Raw genomic sequence first — 18,215 nt, 5'->3', positions numbered from 1 at the left:
GAGATTAAATCACGGTAGTCGCATAAAGTCTGTTGAATTTTCCGATCCTTGCCCACGCTGGTCTGGTAAGGTCCAATGATGCTGGTCATCGTGGATTTCAGCCTTTGGGCCAATAGTCTCGCAAAGATTTTATAGTCGCTGTTGAGCAGCGTTATCGGTCTTAGATTTTTTACGTTGGCACCGCCTGAGTTTTTTTTAATTAGAACGATTGCGCCTTCACAGAAGCTGGTGGGGATCACGTTGTTGTGGTCTAGAAGTTCGTTACACATGCAAGTGATCTTCGCCTTTATGGTGTTCCAGAATTTTTGATAGAATTCGGCGGGAATTCCGTCAGGTCCGGGGGATTTATTCTTAGCACTTTCCCAGATGACATATTCCACGTCGTCTTCGGTTGCCACGGCTAATAGCTGTTCCGCGTTCGCGAGACGGACTCTGTTGTGCAAATTATTCAAAAGATCGTCCCGCACTTGCACGTTAACTTCTATTTTTGACATCAAGGTGGTGAAGTAGTTTAGCACCGCCGCCTTAATCTCATTGTGCGTAGTCAGCGTTGCGCCATCCTCAGCAGTTAACTCCGTCAGAATTTTACGGGATCCTTTCCTACTTTCTTGGATCATATGGTAGACTGAGGTGAGTTCTTGGTGTGCAGTAGTCTGGACCCGCGACCTGACTTTGTAGCCTTCTAGCTGCGTCCTCCTTAGGGTTAGGATTTTGGCATGGATTTTCTTAATTCGTTTACATTGCTCGACGGCCGAAGTGCCGAGCGCATACAGTTCCCGCAGACAATGAAAATAGAAATGGATCGTCCTGTGAAGCCAAAAGCTCTTTTCCCGTGCGTAGTTCATGAAACACCACCTAATTTTAGGTTTGGCGCACCTGAGCCACCAATCAATGGCTGTATTGTAAGAGGCATATCTCTGTTCACATTCTCGCCAGGTTTGGAGGAAGGCTTCTTGACACGCCGAGTCTTGAAGATGTGAAATATTTAATTTCCACAGGCCCCTGTATCGATACGTTCGTTGTCGGTCTAGAGTGATAGTACAGATGTATGCAGCATGATCTGAGAACGCCACTGGCCATACTTCTGACTGCAGAATGTTATTCCTCAAATTAGGTGTGACATAAATTCGATCGAGACGGCTTGCCGAATGGGTCGTAATATGGGTAAACCCAGGTGCAGCCCCATGCTTGAGCTCCCAAGAGTCAATTAAGCGTAAGTCTCGTACAATTCGTTCCAGTTCAAGTGATCTGTTAAGATTGGGAGTCTGGTCCTTTGCACTGATGACACAGTTAAAGTCACCTCCGAAGATAACATTGTCGTGGCGGACGCCAAAGATTGGAACTATTTCTCCTTTAAAAAAATCTGCTCTTTGACGTCTATTACTGGAACCGGATGGGGCATATACATTAATTAGTCTGTTTTTATAAAAAGTGCCCGCAATGCCCCTACTGTTCGGCAATTCTGTGACGTCAGTGATAATAATACCTTCCTTGGCAATAAAAGCTTTACCTAGTTCACAACCGGCTCCAGGATTAGTAATCACATTATAACCTGGTATGCAATCAAGTCCGAACTCTGTTACTTCTTGGACAAATAAAATGTCTACATCAGCTGCATATAAAAAGTCCTTTAAATGTTGTAATTTACAAGCGCTACGTATCTTATTAATATTTAGAGTAGCAAGTCGATAGGCCTGTGGCTGAATTGTGGGCTACTAAACAGAAGCAATGCCTAAAACCCGTCCAATATCAATCATAAATAGCGCTGGAAAAGCAAACCACGTCGAAAATGCACTGTGCAAGCAATTTAAAAACATCTATGGACAGTCACTGTAAAGGCAGAGTTAAAAATATTCTCCGTTTGAAAATGGATCAGTCGCGAGTTCTTTTTGCACAGTAGTTTCTGTCGAGGCGTTACCTTTCTCATTAACATCGTCGTCCTTGGGGACCGAAGTTATGGCTGTCACCGTTTCTGAAGTATCCATACTGTCTACTTCGACATTGGATTCTGTATCGTCTGCCCAACTAGTTGGCTGTGGGCCTGTCGAGGTGGTTATTGACGCTTCAACAGGATAGAGGTCGATCATGTGGTTATCACGGTCGGCTCGAAGTGTAGCTGACTGTTCGGGGTTCAGAGGTAGAGCATCTGAGACATTGTCAAGGACTGATGGTAAAATAGCTAAGGGATGATCATGGTTTGTGCTATAAGATGCTTTTGCACTGATTTGTTCACCGATCTGTTTAGCCTTTTCGCGCAGAACCGGTGCAATCAGTTCGGCACCCTGGCGGGCAACTCTCCGTTTTTTAGTTTTTCTGGGAGATGCACACTTTTGTGGACTTTTATCATCACCTGCTTGAGATTGCCCCCGTGGAGTAGCATAGGCCGGTGGAGACGCAGCCGTTTGCAACGCAGATGCCCGTTCTTCGGTGACTACGATAGACGTCGATATTTCTACTGGTTTAGGTTGACTCTGATCAGGCGTTTCAGCAGTCTCTATTCGTCTCACAGTCGCAGGCAGTTCAGTGGTTTCACTAACTTCTGGGACCGTGGGTGTAGCCGAAAGCCCACGCGCCACGGCCACATACGTTACAGACAGTGTTGTCATTCAGGGGGGCGTGGCAGCCCCGCCGATAGGCAGCTGCGCCACTCGCCTCTGCATGCATTCGGCTTGCACGTGACCTGTCGAGTTGCATGCTGCACATGTTCGAGGCTGGTCATCGTACATTACTATCGCACGATACACGCAAACGTGAACATAAGACGGGATGTGCTTCTGCAGCTCGATTCTTAATTGCCGCACCCCGTTAAGAACTGGGAATTTATGTGCACTAGACCAGCGTTCCGCAATATTGCTTATGATTTTACCGCAAGGACAAAGCACTGCGTTTATCTGTTCACTGGTTATTTCAAATGGAAGTTCAAAAATTCGAACAGTTCGTATTCCTAGGCCGGCATGCGAAACAACAACTTCTCCCACATTGCCATCGCTATGTTTAAACGTTAGGATACCACCACAAGATGCAACAATTTTCTCGCACATGTCGGATCTCGCTAATTTAACGAAAACGGTGCTACTGACAATCGAAAGATGTCCTGGCGACTGACAGAGACGTAGGCAAAGTTTAAAGTTGCTATTTCCATTACATCACGTTAATCAGAAAGACGGTAATTTACATCTGCAGCGGAACATAATTCCGTTCCATCCAGCGTGGGGCTCGAACCCATGACCCTGAAATTAAGAGTCTCATGCTGTACCGACTGAGCTAGCCGGGCTGCCTCGGTGAATACCTACCGGGTAGCACGTCACACAGTAATCGTTTGGGTTGGGTGGTCCCATACAGAATCTCTCCATGCTGCCTAATGTTTTCCTAACGTCACACTCGTCACGTACTTCACTTTTATTTCATAATCATTTCTGAGAGGTAAAGGAATTGCATGACAACCTGCAGAGCTAGTGGCGTCAAAATTAACACTCATACTTGATGTGACTCAAAAGCCGGACGAGTTACTTTCCGACGTTGTTTTAGATGTGCAAGTGCCAGTGAAAACTCGCGGTGACGGCACTCTGCCGACCATTTCGATAGTTAACACCGGACTTGTTGTGTGTGTTTCAAGCTCAAGAGCATCTCCAAGCAGAAAATGGTCAACAGCAACATTCAGACGGTTTCGTACTGCTCAATTGCTACATTAAAACGGTATGTTTCTTTTTCAGAACTGGAAAAACACGAGCGTGACAGCATTCTAACCTGTAATCTTCAGATCCGAAGTCCGACGCCTTATCCATTAGGCCACACGGTCACTGACGACCAAGTATAACTTGTATACGACTCATCTCGAAACGCTCACACCCCTGAGGATTTGTGTTTTCGTTCTACACAGCTGCTACCCCTTGCTCTTTCCCACCCATTCGTTACATTTAACCTCTTACGAGACCGACCAAATATAGACTGGGAAACAAGACCACAAACTTTGTGCATTCGGAATCGAAGGCAGGGGGTCCCTAGCCGCATTTGCTACGATGGCCATTTGCTACTTCTGCAGAAGCGGCGGCGGCGACGACCGACGACCGACGACCGACGACGACGACGACGACGACCGCGAGAGACTCTGAGATATGTGAGAAATACATCTATAAAATGTAATTCAGACCACCTCGTCCCACCTTATGCTGCACCGCTTTGGCAAATGCTTTATCTGCGCCATTCGCCTTAATCACATCTGAGAGTAATTCTTAATAAAAGGCATGTCGCTAACTGTTATTCATCACAGATACTGTTTGCTATACGGCCACGTTGCGCAACTGATTTCCAAAATTCGTCTTCCTCCTGTTAGGATGGAACTCACGACCCTAGTTTACTAGACCAGTGCTCTACCACTTTTTTTTTTTTTTTGCCGTCACTTGAGGCCGCGAACCATATTTTACGTAGTTTTCTGCAAGCGTCAGCAGAGCGCCAGTCGAGCTAAGTCGGGACAAGTCGCATAAGAGGAGCAACAAAATGCGCATTTCCGGTACCGGGAATCGAACCCGGGCCTCCTGGGTGAGAGCCAGGAATCCTAGCCACTTTTTTTTTATTCGCCTTAATCACATCTGAGAGTAATTCTTAATAAAACGCCTGTCGCTAAATGTTCGTCATCACAGATACTGTTTGCTATACGGCCACGATGCGCAACTGATTTCCAAAATTCGTCTTCCTCCTGTGAGGATGGAACCCATGACCCCTGGGTTACTAGACCAGTGCTCTACCACTTTTTTTTTTAATACTGGGTGAGAGCCAGGTATCCTAGCCACTTTTTTTTATGACCCCTGGTTTACAAGACCAGTGCTCTGCCCCGTTTTTTTTTTCTTTTTTTTACCATTATTTTGTGTCGTTTTCGTCTGCCATTGTTTAAAAGTTAGGGGTGACAATCAGATTCAGGCCTACGGAAACAAAGCGGGCAGGGGTCGAAACCCGATGCCTGGCCACGATGATTCCACCGTCCTGTTTCCGAATGGCACCTGTACAACGGCGTCGTATTTTCCCCTACTGTCTCGGTTCTTGGTCTTACGTTTGTTTCTCTTGTTCGCCCTAAAGGTGCACGTAAACTTCAGTCCAGGTGTAGAGAAGAATTTTACATAAAGGCGGCAAAACCAGCTACAGTATAAAAGAAATCGGCTCACACAGGCGACCTTAGCCAATACCCTCCCTTTCAAATGTCAGGCTAAGCATATTTGCAAAATTTTTACGAAGTCCTGGCAAGCGCAATCGGTTCCAGTAAGCAGTAACGATGTACTGCCGAAACGTTAGGTGTTCTTCCTCTTCATGACAACTATTGACAAAATGTACGAAGTGTCCAAGCAACCATATAACGGTATTGAGCTTCGTTCACGGATAAAAGAAAGATTCGGGCCGTACGATGATGTCAATGGTATAAGCGGTTTCAGCAGTCCTAGTGACAAAAGCCAGTTGTTTCCTGAGCCAAAGCCAATTAGCAAGGTGCCCACTGCAGGTGAATCGATGCTCAAGTGTGTCCAGGAGACCACACCGAGTGCAGTTGTCCGTGTCGGAAAGACCAATACGGTGCAGTCGTACGTTGGTGGGGACCAAACCATTAACTACCCTATACCACGTGGACGCCACAGCCATAGAGTGGATAGGCAGACTAACATTCTTCCAGACGTTCCTCCAGGACACTGATGGAGACGCCAGTTCGATTGGATTGGGACCAGCCAGCCCCTCACAACGGGCAATCAAGCTCTTGGTCGTTGGCACCGGTCGTCGCAAGAAGACGTCACCGAGGTAACTAACCGCAATATAAAATTCCCGGACGTGTTTCAACTTAAAATTGAGGCGACCGACGTCGGCAGGTGGAGCAAGGATCTTCGGACGCAGAACAGTAAAAAGTCTGGATGTAATAGAAGTCACTTCTTGCGTAACAATTAGAGTCGTACGGTGGACGTACAAGGCAGAAGTCTTGCGAGTAATGTCAGTGAGGCCCAAGCCTCCGGAGATACGCGGTTTCGTCATAACCTCGAAACGCAACTTGAATAGATGACCCTTCCATATAAACCTGCTAGATAATTGGCGCAACCTTTTCGCCACCATAATGGGAAGTGGGAACAGCTGAGCAACATAATAGGCTTTACATAACACGTATGTGTCTAAAATTCTGACTTTTTGCAAAATGGTAGCAGAGCGCTGCTCATGGACCATCAGAGCCCCCTGTATCTTCTCGGTGACAGATTTCCAATTAAGAGCCGCCATTTTTATAGGACACCGATCAATGGTAATCCCCAATGACGTATGGCGATCGACAAAAGTGGCCCAAGGGACACCAGCATCGCGAAACCCTTGAATATCAAGGAACTTACATTTACCCTGATTGAGACGCGCTCCAGAGACACAACAGTATGCATCAACTGCCCCTTTCAACAATGTGATATCATCACGTTGACGGAGGAGAACAACGACATCGTCCGCGTACGCCTTAACAGTGAGCTTCCCACCAGAGAGGGTCATACCCTGAAGCTTGAAAGCAAGAGTCCGAAGCAGCAGTTCCAGGGACAATATGAATTGAGACATAGAGAGCGGACTACCCTGAGGTACCCCTCGGCGGATAGCAATGGGCGGCGTCAGCTGCCCATTGACTGACACCCGAGCAGTTATTCCCCTATACAAATTGCCAAGAACACCACGTGATGAAGCGTTAAAACCTATTGTATCTAAAACACGATCTAAAAACACATGACTGACGTGATCAAAAGCCTTATAAAAATCGAGGAAAGCAAAGGCACAATGAACATTTGTAACCGCCGCAACCGAGACAACATCCCGATAATCGGCTACTGGGGTCAGAATAGATCTACAAGGAAAACAACATTGATGTGCACCAATCACACCCCGAAGCAGAGAAGACAATCGACTATTGAACGCTCTAGCAGCTGTCTTGTAATCAAAGTTCAGCAATGTGAGCGGACGAAGATTGGCAGCAGATAAACGACCAGTGGACTTCGGAATTAAAACAATTTTCCCTAGTTTAAAATCGGCTGGCACATCCATCCCCCTGACAATGTAATTTAAAATCTGAGTGAAAGTGCCACCCAAAAGAGGCCAAAAACGGAGATAAAATTCTTTAGGCAGGCCGTCTGGACCCGGCGATTTACCGGACGGAGAGCAAGCAATAAAATCGAAAACATCATCTACCTGGAACTCCCGGAGAAAGTCGCCGTTCGCGTCAGGCGAGATCGTCGCAGGAAGATCCTCAAGAACATCATCAGAAAGTGACGCACCAGAATCATCGGCAGAATAGAGACTAGCGTAATACTGATGAAGAGCACGAGTCACTTCCTCCTGTGCAATAAGCTGTTGTCCATCATCCACCATAAGAGAAGAGATGAAGGAGCGACGACTTCGAGTCTGATGCCGCAGCAGGTGGTACAAAGAAGTCAGTTCACCTTCAACAAGAGAGTGAGTTTTCGACTTTACTCGCAGACCATCCAACTGTCGTCGTTTGTGGGTCAAGAGCTTGGCTTTAATACGACGAACATCATGGATCCGCAGAGGAGAAGGACCCGCCGCGTCATACAGATCACGCAGGACACAGTAGTAAAATTCATACGTGTTCTTAAAATCACGCGCCCTTGCGGCACAGTAAAAAATCAAAGACTGACGAATCTTGGGCTTGGCAAACGCAGTCCACCAAACGAGCAAGGAGGGGTAACGCGGGACAGAGCGAAGACATCGCTCCCACACGGCACTTACAACTTCATCAATGGCACTGTCGGCAAGGTGGGAAACATTTAACATCCACTGGGAACGAGAAAGTTTTGCTGGTTGGTGACTAAGATTTACAGTTGCAGTAAAAGCACAATGGTCAGAAAAACTAGTAGGAATAACATCGACAGAAAGTAGGTTATCAAATAAAAAATCAGATAAGTAGAATCTGTCGAGTCTACTGCATGAGGACGCGGTAAAAAACGTAAATTTCACCAGGGTGGGATATTTGTGTTCCCAAACATCACGCAGGTGCATCGTACGAACCAAGTCATGTAGATCTCGGCAATAATTACAAGTCGGGGACTCGTCTTCAGGGCGTAAAACACTATTAAAATCGCCTCCGAGCAGGAGACTCCGAGGACTCTTGCGCAAAAGATAAATAAGCTCTTCCTTATAAAAGCGCAATCGAGCCACAGTGCGACCCGAACCAGAGGGGGCATACAAAACAACTAGGCAGATATCAAAAAGACGACAACCAATCCCACGGCCAGAGTCAAGGATATCAATGTCGGTAACAGGAATACCTTCTCGAAAGAAAAGAGCAGTTCCTGTTGAATTTTCCGGTGCGACATTAAAAACAGTTTGAAATCCAGGTAGAGAGAGATCAGAAAACAATACTTCCTGCAAAAATACTACGTCCGCACAGGAGTCGTAGAGAAACTGCCGTAAAGAGGCAATGCGAACGAGAGACTCAATACGGTTAACATTTAAGGTAATAAAGGTGTATGCTTGAACCATGGAGAGAAAAGCGAGAGAAGAAACCACCTACACCGACGCATCAACATCACAGTCCATATCAGGGGAGACGGAGGCATCCGAGGGAGGGGGACTGCTACCCCCTTCCGCGGATCCCTTACGTTTCGGTTTTTTACGAACAGCATTGACGTTCGGCTGAACGCGCAACTTGCGTCGGCTGACGGGCAAGGAAGCGGCAGCCGCCGGTGACGTAGGAGGGTCAAGTTCTGTATCCGACACCACCCGCACCGGTCCACAGTCAGGGTCCGGCGTCGCGGGGGAAACATCCGACGAAACGGACTGGTCTACACCAATACTAGCTTCCGGCAAACATGGACTACACGGAGGCGAAACGTGAGCAGGAAGCTCCGAAGCTGCTAAGTTGGAAGGAAGCGGAGCAGCTCCGCTGGCAGAGGTGTGGGGCAGCGAAGCAGGAAGTTGTTGCGACTCAACTTGTTGTGACAACGAAGTCGGTTCGGAAGGCGGCGCCAACAGGCCCGACCGACGAGCCGACTCGAGAGAAGCCGCGTCGGAAGCCGGAGGGGCGTCAGCAGCCGCTACTGGAACAGCTACTTCAGGGGAACAGGGAGCATCTACACGACTCTGTGGCTCGGAGGATGTCGGTCTCTCGGAGTGGGTCATCTCGGGGAGATCCTAATCCGTACTATTTCCATCTTGTGCGCGACGCCGTTTATTATTCAAAAGCGGCACACCCACCTGAGGAACAGACGCAACAACATCAGATTTTGCACGCAAAGGAGGAAATTCTGTGTTGGTACGCACGTGGCCACTCTCATTACACAAAAAACAGGTGCCAACCTGACCACTATATGTTACATGGACACGAAATCCACCGATCTGCAGGTGCGAGGGAATATTCTGCTTCACGTGCATTTCGACGGAACGAATGCCACTGTAACACTGCAGGCGATGTTGGCTGGATCAGCGTTCAAGGCGAATACTCTTAACATCACCATACTTGAGTAAACGCTCCTTAAGATACACATTATCAACCTCCGGCGGAAGGTTGTAAGCACGAACACTGGTGTACGTAATGGAAGCATTTGAAAGCAGTACGGTACTGACAGAACCATCCCGATGCCGAAAGAGAACCTGATGACCAAATTTGGAAATAATTTTATCAACCTGAAGGGGGTCCATAAATTTAACAAAGAAAACATAGAGTTCTGTATCAAAATAAGCAGTGTGCACCTGATCGGAATGAATGCCAAAGGTATCTACTAACCAATCATGAATCTCAAGGGAACTAGGTTCCACATGGCGGGTGGCCTTGTCAAAAGCAAAACTAACTGTAGCCTGACGAGGAATAACCTGAGACGACATTTTCAAAAACTACGCGGTCTAAACCGCTACACAAAAAAACACTGAAATACACACAGAAAGTAACACAAGGAACGAAACAACGACGGAGAAAAACTCACAAAAGGTACAACACTACACATAACCCAACGACATCCCACTATACGTAACGCTACGGCGGAGCGGAAGACTAGCCACGTCCACACTGCACGACATCTGAAGCGGAACTGTCACTGAGCTAAAGAGGAGCGGCCTAGCGGTACTCTTGCGTACTTCGTCCTTACGGTCGTCTGGATCATCAGACTTCAGCTGACAACACTTCATATTACCGACTAATATTTGTAGCTATGGCGACCTATTACTGCTTGGCTACACATCTGACACGTAACCGATGTCCTCTCCAAACAACAACACTTGCATTTCAGAACATGTCTTTCACACATGTCTACAAAATCATCTTCACCGTCAAATACAGTTTCCTTGCGACTGACAGAGACGTAGGCAACGTTTAAAGTTGCTATTTCCATTACATCACGTTAATCAGAAAAACGGCAATTTACATCTGCAGCGGAACAAAATTCCGCTCCGCCCAGCGTGGGGCTCGAACCTACGACCCTGGGATTAAGAGTATCATGCTGTACCGACTGAAATAGCCGGTTCCCTCGGTGAATTCCTGGCTGGTAGCACGTCACATAGTACCCGTTTGGGTTGGGTGGTCCCATACAGAATCTCTCCATGCTGCCTAATGTTTTCCTAACGACACACTCGTCACGTACTTCACTTTTATTTCATAATCATTTCTGAGAGGTAAGAGAATTGCATGACAACCTGCAGAGCTAGTGGCGTCAAAATTAACACACATACTTGATGTGACTCAAAAGCCGAACGAGTTACTTTCCGACGTTGTTTTAGATGTGCAAGTGCCAGTGAAAACTCGCGGTGACGGCACTCTGCCGACCATTTCGCTAGTTAACACCGGTCTTGTTGTGTGTGTTTCAAGCTCAAGAGCATCTCCAAGCAGAAAATGGTCAACAGCAACATTCAGACGGTTTCGTACTGCTCAATTGCTACATTAAAACGGTATGTTTCCTTTTCAGAACTGGAAAAACACGAGCGAGACAGGATTCGAACCTGTAATCTTCAGATCCGAAGTCCGACGCCTTATCCATTAGGCCACACGGTCTCTGACGACCAAGTATAACTTGTATACGACTCATCTTGAAACGCTCACACCCCTGAGGATTTGTGTTTTCGTTTTACACAGCCGCTGCCCCTTGCTCTTTCCCACCCATTCGTTACATTCAACCTCTTACGAGACCGACCAAATATAGTCTGGGAAACAAGACCACACACTTTGTGCATACGGAACCGAAGGCAGGGCGTCCCTCGCCGCATTTGCTACGATGGCCATTTGCTACTTCTGCAGAAGCGGCGGCGGCGACGACCGACGACCGACGACGACGACGACGACCGCGAGAGGCTCTGACATATGTGAGAAATACATCTATAAAATCTAATTCAGACTGCCTCGTCCCACCTTATGCTGTACCGCCTCGGCAAAGGCTTTATCTGCGCCATTCGCCTTAATCACATCTGAGAGTAATTCTTAATAAAAGGCATGTCGCTAATTGTTCGTCATCACAGATACTGTTTGCTATACGGCCACGACGCGCAACTGATTTCCAAAATTCGACTTCCTCCTTTGAGGATGGAACTCACGAACCTTGGTTTACTAGACCAGTGCTCTACCACTGAGCTAAAGAGGCGCGGCCTACCGGTGCTATTGCGTACTTGGTCCTTACGTTCGTCTGGATCATCAGACTTCCTCTGACAACACTTCATATTACCGACTAATATTTGCAGCTATGGCGACCCATTACTGCTTGGCTACACATCTGACACGTAACCGATGTCCTCTCCAAACACCAACACTTGCATTTCAGAACGTGTCTTGCACACATGTCTACAAAATCACCTTCACCTTCAAATACAGTTTCCTTGCGACTGACAGAGACGTAGGCAAAGTTTAAAGTTGCTATTTCCATTACATCACGTTAATCAGAAAAACGGTAATTTACATCTGCAGCGGAACAAAATTCCGTTTCGCCCAGCGTGGGGCTCGAACCCACGACCCTGAGATTAAGAGTCTCATGCACTACCGACCTTTTTTTTCCAACTTTTTTTTTAAGTTAAAGTGTGTTCAGTTATAAGTAGGTGGGGACAAGGCGGGCAGGGGTCGGAACCCGAGGCCTGGCCGCAATGTCTCCCCCGTCCCGTTCCTGAATCACTCCCTCAAACAAGCTTTGTTATTTATGGTTGTTTTATTTTATTATTTTTATTATTTTTTTTCTTCTCCAGGAACAGGGTAAATGAACAAAAGATCTTTATTGGTACAAACTTAAATACAAGAAAAATGCCATCTTTCCGGCGAAAATAACACAAGACATGATATTCGTATAAGGTGAGCAAGTTTCTTTTTTAGTATGAACAAGGTGTAGGGAAAAAAAAACCTAATAATAGTGATGGAAGCTAAGAGGTGTAAAGCAATTTACAGTGGAGTGAGGGAAAAGCCAGTGTTTATCTGGTGTAGTGCATAAAAGAAAGGAGGCGTGTGTCCATGTGCCTACTCCACTATGGGTTACAATGTAGAAAGCAGCGCGAGGGGTCTCAGATGTCAGCAGGGGGGGCGGGAGTGCTGTCGGCGTGTGGTACCATCCAACTGAGCGGGGGTGACGTAAAGATCACGTGTAGGTAATTAGCGAAGAAGGCGCGGTAGCGCGGTCGCTGTTCGACTTCGCTGTGGGCGGTTTGTAAGTACTGCCAGAAATCAAGGCGTGATTTGTCGCCATCATTATACATGTAGGTGATGGTCCATCCCTTGACCCATTAAATCGCATGATTTTTAGTGGCGGAGAAATAAGTAATCTCAGGATGGATAAAAGTCCATGGGTCAATCGAATCCGGCGGAACATGGAGGTAACAGGCAACGAACTGTCGGGTAAGTTTCCAGACGTCACTGGTGGCAGCACAAGTCAGTTGATGGACATCGTCATCCACGAGGTGGCACATGGAGCAGAGTGGAGAGTCCTTTAGTCCTATGGCGTGAAGACGATGATTTGTGGCGAATTTTTCATCTGAGACCTGGTACCATGTTGTCCGGACTTTGGAGGGAAGAAAAGGCTGGTGGATGTGTCGCCAAACCGTGGGCCACCGCGTGGACGGATGTCGCAGTTCGATATTGTTGCTGGATATGGAACGAAGGAGTGGGGTGTAAAAATCTTTAGGTCGAGGAGAACGCGTGGTCGGTAAGTGTGTGTGAGCATAACTGAAGTCGACGATGAAATCAGAAATGTGCGTCAGATGGTGCTTGATGAGTCCGACTGGTACTGGTGGTGTTATGGTCGCGGGCACAAGAATTTCCAGCAAGCTGCGCGTAAGGGAGGTGCCCCCGTGCCACTGCTTGTGCATGGTGGACATGTACAAGGACGCCGCGCGGAGTCGCACATTGACAAGACCGAGGCCACCCGCTCGCGGGGGAAGGGTGAGCGTGTCGTAGCGGACCTTAAAGAGCGTACCAGCCGTAAGGAAGTATCCGAAGGCAGCCTGGAGGCTACGTCCAATAGTTGATGGCAGCGGGAGGACCTGTGCAATGTGGACCATTCTGGACGCCACATGTTGATTGAGGTATTGGACACGTTGTAAAGAATCGAGTCGTCGGAGAAGATTTTGTCGCACCGTCGTGCGGATGGTTTGAAGAGCACGCCGAAAATTGATGGCAGCGGAGCGGCGCACGGTGGAGGTGAAAATGGTACCAAGGTATCGTAGTTTCTGTACACACGGGAGAGGTGCTAAGTCGTAGTGTGAGAGGCCGCGTCCAATGGGCATCGCCGCGGATTTTGTCACATTCATGTTACTGCCCGCTGCAGTGCCGTACGTTGATATCAAATCAAGTACATTGTGTGTTTCACTCCGTGAGCGGATCAAGAGGAGGAGGTCGTCCGCATATGCACGACATCGAAAACTGTGCTGTCGCAAAGTGAGACCAGAAAGGTGGCTCGTCAGACTCCCGATGAGTGGCTCCAGGCTGATGGCATAGAGTAAGGTCGAAAGTGGGCAGCCTTGCCGTACGGAACGTCGGATCGCCACTGGTCCCGCCACACGGCCATTAACCTGAATCAGCGATTCGGCGGTGCCGTACAGGCGCCGGATTACGTCGATAAAGGCTGGTGGAAAACCCATGCGGTTCATCACGGAGAACAGAAAAGGATGTCGCACTTTGTCGAATGCGCTGTCAAAATCAATGGCAACCACTGCGGCGCGGAGTCTGCACGCCGCTGCCAGTGCAATTAAATCGCGACATTCTCCTGTTGCCGTTTGTACATTAACTGACCCGCCCGGAGTTGTCTGTTCCGGGGATAGAATGCTAGCCAGGACCTTGCGGCATCGCGTTGCCAGGAGGCGTGTAAAAATTTTACAGTCTGCGTTAAGCAGAGTCAGGGGACGGTAATGTGCTGTCGTCACACCTGGTGTCGGTCTGTGGATGGGTATAATAATTCCCGTGACGAAGGACGGCGGTACGCCGTTCCCCATCGTCAGCAGTTCATAAAACATCGTGGTCCACCGTGACGCCATTAGTGTGAAGAAAGCGCGATAAAATTCTATCGGCAATCCGTCGACGCCAGGTGACTTATTCAGAGCACCTTTTTTGGTTGCATCGTGGATTTCGTCACGCGTAATGGGCTCCATCAGCTCATCCGCTTCGTCGCTGGTGAGGGTGCGAGTTACGTGTGGTAACACAGACTCCTCAGCGTGGTTGTTGGTAGTCTCCTCCTGGTACATTGTGCGGTAGTAGTCAACAAACGCACTGACGATTTCGGCCTGGCAAGTGACGTGCTGGCCGCGACAAGTTGTGATCTCGGTGATGAGTTGTTGTCGCCGGTGTTTCCTATCGGAGGCGATATGATGCATGGTCGGATGTTCCTGTTCCGCCGAATCTTGATATCGGGTTCGCACCATAGCCCCCTGCAGTCGACGGCGTGTCAAAGTTACAATTTGGGCCTTAATCCTGCTGCGTTCCCTCTGGGTGTCGGGTGTGGGCGGTTGGACGTCCAGGTCGCGGAGAACGGCGTAGAAATAGTCGGTAGTGTGCCGGCGCCACATAGCAATTTCCTTTCCATACTGAATCAAAGTACGTCGAATGGCAGGTTTGGCATATTCCAGCCACCAGGTCAAGGTCGTGCAGTATTTAGGTAAGCGACGTTCACAGGTGGCCCATGTCTCGGTGACACGTTGAAGACATTCGGGATCATGAAGATGGGAGGTGTTTAGCTTCCACGGTGCACGACTACGCCAGACCACTTGCTTGGGGAAGAGAATGTTGCAGATGTAGGGACAGTGGTCCGAAAAGGCCAGGGGCCAAAGTTCTGCACCTTGGACTGCAGGTGTGAGTTCCCGAGAGATGTAAATTCTGCCCAGGCGGCTCGCGGAGTGACTAGTCTGGTAAGTATGTCCAGGGGCGTCGCCGTGCTGAACTTCCCAAGTGTCGCGGAGCAACAGATCTCGGACGACAAGACGCAGTTCTTGACAGGTGTTGTAGTGGGGCACTTGATCTTTAGGGTGCGAGACACAATTAAAATCACCCCCAAACAAGTAATGGTCGCAGCGTCCAAGAAACAGAGGAGCGATTTCTTCTGAATAGAAGAGTGCCCTGTCGCATCTGCGGGTGGAGCCCGACGGAGCGTAAATGTTGACGATACGCGTCCCCATGACGGTGACGGCCATGCCTCTGGCAGATGGAAGGTATGTGATATCGGCCACTGGAATGCCTTCTCTGGCGTAGATGGCTACGCCGCGTCCCAGGTGGTCACCAGGAGAAGGATAAGTGTTATATCCCGCGACGTCTGGAAGTGTGGCCAAGTGTACTTCCTGTAGTAGTGCTATATCGACGTCTGACGCCCATATCATCTCTCGCAGCAGTTGAAGTTTCACGGGTGAGCTGATGGTGTTAGTGTTGATCGTCGCTATTCGGTAGGTTTGGAGCCGTCCCCCGCCGTGAAGGGAAACTCCACCGGCGGAGGATGAAGAGGGGCGAGGCAACGGCGAGTCGTGCCGTGCGCCACCTGACGGCGTTGTCAGCGGCGTAACGATGCTTGCGTCTGGGGTAACTCTGTCCCCAGCGTGTGGTCCGGGTCCTCATCGACGTCCTCACTCCACACCATTGAGGGCGCTGTCGTTGTGATGGTCGTACGTTCCACTTCGGTCGTAGAGGCGGAGGACGTCTCGGCGGCAGTAGCATCGGTTGAGTCCATTGGTTCAGGAGCACCTGAGCGAGCCAGTAGAGTTGGCATCGAAACATCCACAGTCGGCGTCATGTTGTCGTCATTCGTAACGTCGTGTAGGTTCTCTGAGGCCTCGTCGTGTCGGACGGCCTCTGGAGCATCAGGGGGAGGTGATCCGTCTCTTTCCGAGACCGTACGACGCCTCCTCTTGCGCCTCTTAGGTGAACGTTGTTTGCGGGTTCGTCCCTCTGTGTCGGAAGACGGAAGGGAGTCGCGTCGCTCTGAGAGGAAGGCCGTCGCGGGAACGTCAAATGAAGGGGTGTCCATATGTTCAGGCTGGTGGGTCTCGGAAGTCGTCGCTGTTGGTAGTGGCGCCGTAGTAGCGTCTGGCTTTGAGCGCGACGTGTCGGCCCCGGCGGTATCCATAGCAGCTGGAAGGGTCACCGGTACATGGTCCGATGAGCGGCGGCCGGTGGGAGGAGAAGAGAGTGCCGATGCGTAGGTGATCGGTAAAATCGTCGTCGGAGCCGTAGGTGCCACGGTAGCGCCTGGCAATTGGGTGATCCGTAGCTGAAGACACTCAGATCTGAGGTGGCCTTCTTTTCCGCACCCGGAACAGGTCTTGGGTTGGCCGTCGTATATGACAACCGCTCGGCACCCGCTAATTGGCAGGTAAGATGGCACGTGGCGATGGAGGTCGATGGTGATCTGCCGTACTCCGTTAAGAACGGGGTACGTTTGGAATTGCGCCCAGCGTTCGGCAGTGTGGCCATGTACAGTACCAAAGGGGCCGAAAGCCACGATAACGTCTTCCGCCGGTAGCTCGAACGGGAGTTCGAAAACTCGTATGGTGCGCATTCCTAAGCCGGCATGGTCGACAGTGACCGCTCCGACATTGCCGTCGGCGTGGCAAAAGCGTAATCCATGGTTGGTGTCACGAAGTATTCTTTCACACACCGCGTCGTTGACAACTATCACGTACACAGTACTGCTTAATATGGACAAATGGATGCCCAAGATGTCGGAAGCTGGGATCTTAGCAACGTCGCGTAGGAAGCGTCCCACTTCCAAGGCCTTTGGTCGTGCGTAATCGTTGCAGAAGTTGAATCGTAAAGTTGATTTTCGAAAACGATTGGCCATGGCTCTAGTGTACGTAAGCGACCCGTAAGTGACGGCCGCTGAAATGTAAGCAAACGCGAGCGCGCGCGCTCCGCAGGCGGAAACAACAACACGTCCGCACTGCACGGCGACGAAAGGCGAACTGGTGAATACTTGCCGGGAAGCACGTCACACAGTACTCGTTTGGGTTGGGTGGTCCCATACAGAATCTCTCCATGCTGCCTAATATTTTCCTAACGCCACACTCGTCACGTACTTCACTTTTATTTCATAATCATTTCTGAGAGGTAAAGGAATTGCATGACATCCTGCAGAGCTAGTGGCGTCAAAATTAACACTCATACTTGATGTGACTCAAAAGGCGAACGAGTTACTTTCTGACGTTGTTTTAGATGTGCAAGTGCCAGTGAAAACTCGCGGTGACGGCACTCTGCCGACCATTTCGCTAGTTAACACCGGTCTTGTTGTGTGTGTTTCAAGCTCAAGAGCATCTCCAAGCAGAAAATGGTCAACAGCAACATTCAGACGGTTTCGTACTGCTCAATTTCTACATTAAAACGGTATGTTTCTTTTTCAGAACTGATAAAACACGAGCGTGACAGCATTCGAACCTGTAATCTTCAGATCAGAAGTCCGACGCCTTATCCACTAGGCCACACGGTCACTGACGATCAAGTGCAACTTGTATATGACTCACCTCGAAACGCTCACAGCCCTGATGATTTGTGTTTTCGTTCTACACAGCCGCTGCCCCTTGCTATTTCCCACCCATTCGTTACATTCAACCTCTTACGTGACCGACCAAATATAGACTGGGAAACAAGACCACACACTTTGTGCATACGGAACCGAAGGAAGGGCGTCCCTCGCCGCATTTGCTACGATGGCCATTTGCTACTTCTGCAAAAGCGACGACGACGACGACGACGACGACGACGACGACGACGACGACGACGACGACGACGACGACCGGGAGAGGCTCTGACATATGTGAGAAATACATCTATA

The 18,215-nt window shown here is 49.1% G+C and overlaps 1 protein-coding gene and 2 non-coding genes across 3 annotated transcripts; all 3 read right to left on the bottom strand.

The window, feature by feature from the left end:
- Positions 1 to 3,201: 3,201 nt before the first annotated feature.
- Trnak-cuu (transfer RNA lysine (anticodon CUU)) lies at positions 3,202 to 3,274 on the bottom strand. Its single transcript has one exon. It is a non-coding gene; the product is annotated as a tRNA-Lys (tRNA).
- A 5,246-nt stretch (positions 3,275 to 8,520) lies between these two features.
- LOC126281707 (testis-specific gene A8 protein-like) lies at positions 8,521 to 9,132 on the bottom strand. Its single transcript, XM_049980882.1, has one exon. The coding sequence runs from the start codon at positions 9,130 to 9,132 to the stop codon at positions 8,521 to 8,523; it is 612 nt and encodes a 203-aa protein (XP_049836839.1).
- A 1,788-nt stretch (positions 9,133 to 10,920) lies between these two features.
- On the bottom strand, positions 10,921 to 10,993 carry Trnar-ucg (transfer RNA arginine (anticodon UCG)). Its single transcript has one exon. It is a non-coding gene; the product is annotated as a tRNA-Arg (tRNA).
- Between the last annotated feature and the right edge of the window lie 7,222 nt (positions 10,994 to 18,215).

This window comes from Schistocerca gregaria, chromosome 7 (assembly GCF_023897955.1).
Source record: "Schistocerca gregaria isolate iqSchGreg1 chromosome 7, iqSchGreg1.2, whole genome shotgun sequence".
In the NCBI taxonomy this organism is placed as follows: domain Eukaryota; kingdom Metazoa; phylum Arthropoda; class Insecta; order Orthoptera; family Acrididae; genus Schistocerca; species Schistocerca gregaria.
Note: the sequence above shows the minus strand (reverse complement) of the source record. Positions and strands in the feature narration are given on the sequence as shown.

Coding starts and splice junctions, on each gene's coding strand:
- LOC126281707 (XM_049980882.1), bottom strand. CDS start 9,132: ATGACCCACTCCGAGAGACCGACATCCTCCGAGCCACAGAGTCGTGTA.